Source organism: Brassica napus, chromosome A4 (genome assembly GCF_020379485.1).
Source record: "Brassica napus cultivar Da-Ae chromosome A4, Da-Ae, whole genome shotgun sequence".
Taxonomy (NCBI): Eukaryota; Viridiplantae; Streptophyta; class Magnoliopsida; order Brassicales; family Brassicaceae; genus Brassica; species Brassica napus.
In genome coordinates, this window is record NC_063437.1 from 12,506,814 (window position 1) to 12,511,208 (window position 4,395).

Below are 4,395 nucleotides of genomic sequence, written 5' to 3' on the forward strand. Positions count from 1 at the left end.
AACTCCCGCAATCACAACTGCTGTTTGAACCAGTCAGACTCTTAATGTAAGTGACAAAGTGAGACAGCTCATTTTATGCTTCCCTATTTACAGAAATTCCCCACTGGCCCAAGCAAACACCTCTCTTCTCATTGGAGACTCAAATCCTATTTCCTCGCCACATCCAATAACCACCACACACACATACCAATATCTAAATAATAATATTAAATTTCTTTCTTTCTAAATATAACCACTTTATTTGATAATATTATTAAATAATAGACCCCTCTCTCATAAATATATATCACCTTCACCAATCAAACTCCTTTCGTGTCTACTTCTTTCCTTGACCTTAAGAATTGATATTCCTTTAGCTGAGTGAACAAAAAATAAATAAAAATATATTCCTTTAGCTATTTCCTTTTATTTATTTATTTTTTTCTTTCTGAGTTTTTGTTTGAACCTATTCAGTCGTAATTCTCCTTATGGATTCATCATCTAGATCTAATTCTCACAAAGACTTTAATATCCGTTCTTTTAAATCTTCAAAGCTAGGGTTTTTACTGTCTTGAAAATCATATTATTCTTCTAAATTTAGCAAAAACACACACATTACTTTCCATTTCAGTCGTCTTGTCACACTCTCTCCCATCTTTAAAGTCTCCCTTTTTAGCAATAATTCTCTCTCATAATTTTTTTCCTTCTGGTTCTTCTTCCTCTTCTCTCTCTCTCTTTACTTTCTCTTTAATCACACTCGTTCTTGAATCTTAATTCAAGATCTTCCTTCTGTTCATCCAATTCATACTTTTCCTCTTGGGTTTTCAGATCAAATAAAATTTACTGTTTTAGGGTTTTTCTTTCCCTTTTTACGATGGCGAGAGAGAAGATTCAGATCAGGAAAATCGACAACGCGACGGCGAGACAAGTAACTTTCTCTAAACGAAGAAGAGGTCTTTTCAAAAAAGCTGAAGAGCTCTCCGTTCTCTGCGACGCTGATGTTGCCCTCATCGTCTTCTCTTCCACCGGAAAGCTCTTTGAGTTTTGTAACTCCAGGTCTCTCTCTCTCTACCTTGTGTCTCTTTCTTTCTCTTTAGATTTCTCAAAACCTCTAAAGAATCGTCTCTAGATCCAGAAAAAGCTTAGTTCTTACCTGTGTATGTCATACACAAAAGTTTACTGTATCAAACCCGTATTGGACCACTAAATTTTTATCTAAGAATACCAAAAATGCATAAATAATACCATGGTAAACTCTTTATTTAGGCAAATAAGGATATATACGTACAGTAATATTCAAGATAATGCAAATGTTTTAGTCATTTGAATATAATACCCTATATATCTTTGTATAATTATGTATACAGTATATAGTTATTGTGGTTGATATATGGAAGCCATCAATGTCATATTTATTTATAAATATGTGGTGACCATATGTTTATATAGATAGATGTTGGGAATCTAAAACCACTTATCATAAAGATATGGTTTTTGGATTTCTGACCCACGAGTTATCAGTTCAGTTCCTATCTTCGGGACATCTATACATACACGTTCACATATAAGTATATAGAGGTTAATTATTAAAAACGACAGTGTTTAACATGAAATACTGTCTGTTTGAGAATCAGATTGTTAAAACGACAGTGTTTAACATTAAAAACGACAGGTGTTTAACATGAATTTAGATTGTCTTTTGATTTCACATTTTGGGTATATTGTCGCTATTATTTTATATCTAAGTACAAGGACATATCAATAATGTTGCTGTTTATAACATAATGATGGTATATCATTTACAGTCTTATATAGTAAGGTACTTATTGGAATGTGTTTTCATTATATAATGAAGCATGAGGGAAGTATTAGAGAGGCATAATTTGCAGTCAAAGAACTTGGAGAAGCTTGATCAGCCATCTCTTGAGTTACAGGTTAGCTTTGCTATTCTCTAGCTTATAAAATCTATTCCATTATATTACCATTTTTAATTAATGTATCCTCATGTACATAAGTTTTATCAAGAAACTCTATAACATTATACTAATAGGACACAAGCATTATATTGATTGTATGCGATTACACTATATTTTGACTATATTCGATCCAAACGAACTAAGAGTGTTAAAAAGACTTTGTTTGTGATTCTCTGTATAATTATAGTTTGGTTTAAAACTTTTTTTACATGAATGGTTGCGAGCTCTCTAAAGGCTAGCTAGACATGTAGAATTAGTCAATGTGTATAGATTAACATGAATGGGTTTGCTTAAGTTCTTAAGTCAATGTTTTATTTGTTAGCTGGTTGAGAACAGTGACAATTCCCGGTTGAGCAAAGAAATTGCAGACAAGAGCCACCAACTAAGGTACACTACATATGCATATTCTACAGAAAAAAAGTTCCCAACTATCATATTTCTAAGTACATGTTTATATATAATTTTATATAGGCAAATGAGAGGAGAGGAACTTCAAGGACTTAACATAGAAGAGCTGCAACAGCTGGAAAAGGCCCTTGAAGCTGGTTTGACGCGCGTGATTGAAACAAAGGTTGTTTTTTACTTATTACTTATTGATGTTAAAAGTAGTAAATTGTATGATACAACGTATATTTCTCGAAGCTTACGAATGCGAGATGTTGTTTGCAGAGTGAGAAGATTATGAGTGAGATCAGTGACCTTCAAAGAAAGGTAAAATATTGAAATGAGGTTTATTACTTATTGATTCAACTGATTTTGGCAATTTTGAGAGTTCAAATCTCGCTTTTTGGTGTTTAGGGAATGAAATTGATGGATGAGAACAAGCGGCTAAGGCAGCATGTACACATCTTATCCTTTGTCCTATAACACATATCTTTGATCATACTTTGACATAAATGGTTAAACCAAGTGATTAGCGTGGTTAAATAGTGTCTTATCTCTATGGAAAATTAATATAGTTAGTCAGCCTTCAGGTAAAACCTTTGGACATTCTTCCAATGAAAAATGTAAATTCATCTGTGGACACTTGGTCCAAGATCTAGAGTGTGCATTGTTTTGTTTCAACTTGACGTTAATAAATAAGTATATATATATTTTATCTTTTATGTTTTTCAATCTTTTTTTTTATGTTTTTCAAACTTGAGGTCCAAAATGTTTTTCAATCTTGATTTTCCAGGGAACACAACTAACAGAAGAGAACGAGCGACTAGGCAAGCAAGTAAGTCGGTATTATTTGAAGTTTAATGCTAAATTTGGAATTTTAATTTTGTTTAATGCTAAATTTGGAACTTTTGTTTGTGTTATGGTGAAGATATATAATAATATGCATGAAAGATACGGTGGTGTTGAGTCGGAGAAGACCGCCGTGTACGAGGAAGGGCAGTCGTCAGAGTCCATTACTAACGCCGGAAACTCAACCGGCGCTCCTGTTGACTCCGAGAGCTCCGATACCTCTCTTAGGCTCGGGTAATTCATTATTTTTCACCATATCTCTTAATTTTGTTTTTTTTTCCTGATTTAATAAGTTGACATGATTTTTGTTTGTAAAAAATAATATTATCTAAAAAAGAAAAGAAGAGTATATGGCCTAAATAATCACATGTTAATCATTTCTTGGTAAAATGATAAAAGAATTGAAAATAAGTTGACTTAATTTCGTGTATGTTTTAACAATGATCTTGCTATTTTATCTTATGGCCCCTATTATATATATGATATGCAACAACGACAAAAAAATATGATATGCAACATTGTTTTTTTTAAATCCAACGTGAAAAATAGACCACTAATTTACGTTTGTTTTGCAAATGTTAGTATGAAAATAAATAAATAATTTAATGTTTGGTTTCTTGCAGCTTACCGTATGGCGGTTAGAGATGGAACCATACAAAGAAGTTCATGGAGTGAGGAGATGCTCTGTAGTAACAAGTGGCAATGTAGTAATTTCTCTTGTTTGATGTAAGTTTTTGTCTGAGGAAGAGGTTTTCCTTTTATGTTCTCTTTGATATTATTAGCTCTCTTCACTGCATTTCTGTGTTATCATCATCAACATACGGTATGTTTATGCGGTATTGAGCAATCTGATACTGTACCCCGTAGTATATCTCTTGGTACATACCTTAGATCTTTTCCGTTAAAATCTCATACAAGACGCCTATAAGCCAACAAGTACAGTATAGTTTGGTAGGACAACAGTATAGAAAGTGATATGAGTACCTCACAAATCGTACGAGCATCAAAACTGTTTAAATTCATCGGAAAACGCTTATACTTATGATCAGAGCCGGCCTTGGGAACAAGCGAAAGAAGCACATGCTTGCGGCCTCCTTTTTATTAAGTATTTAACCGGCCACAATTTTTTAAAAGTTGTCGTTAGTGTAATGGTTTAGTTACACTCGATCAATATGTCAGTTCATGGGTTCAATGCCCCTCAGGATCA

General features: G+C 33.1%; 1 protein-coding gene across 4 annotated transcripts; it reads left to right on the forward strand.

Moving 5' to 3' along the window:
• The first annotated feature begins 338 nt into the window (after positions 1-338).
• LOC125574776 (MADS-box protein SVP-like) lies at positions 339-3,984 on the forward strand. Of its 4 annotated transcripts, none has more exons than XM_048777621.1 (9): positions 339-1,035; positions 1,835-1,913; positions 2,278-2,342; positions 2,427-2,526; positions 2,625-2,666; positions 2,754-2,795; positions 3,133-3,182; positions 3,267-3,422; positions 3,812-3,984. In XM_048777621.1, the coding sequence occupies exons 1-9, from the start codon at positions 854-856 to the stop codon at positions 3,828-3,830; spliced, it is 735 nt and encodes a 244-aa protein (XP_048633578.1). In that variant the 5' UTR covers positions 339-853; the 3' UTR covers positions 3,831-3,984. The 4 variants fall into 4 exon arrangements, with proteins under 4 accessions (XP_048633578.1, XP_048633579.1, XP_048633580.1 ...); XM_048777622.1 differs by having other exon boundaries at positions 3,133-3,174; positions 3,268-3,422; XM_048777623.1 differs by lacking the exon at positions 339-1,035 and adding an exon at positions 1,074-1,651.
• The last annotated feature ends 411 nt before the right edge of the window (positions 3,985-4,395 follow it).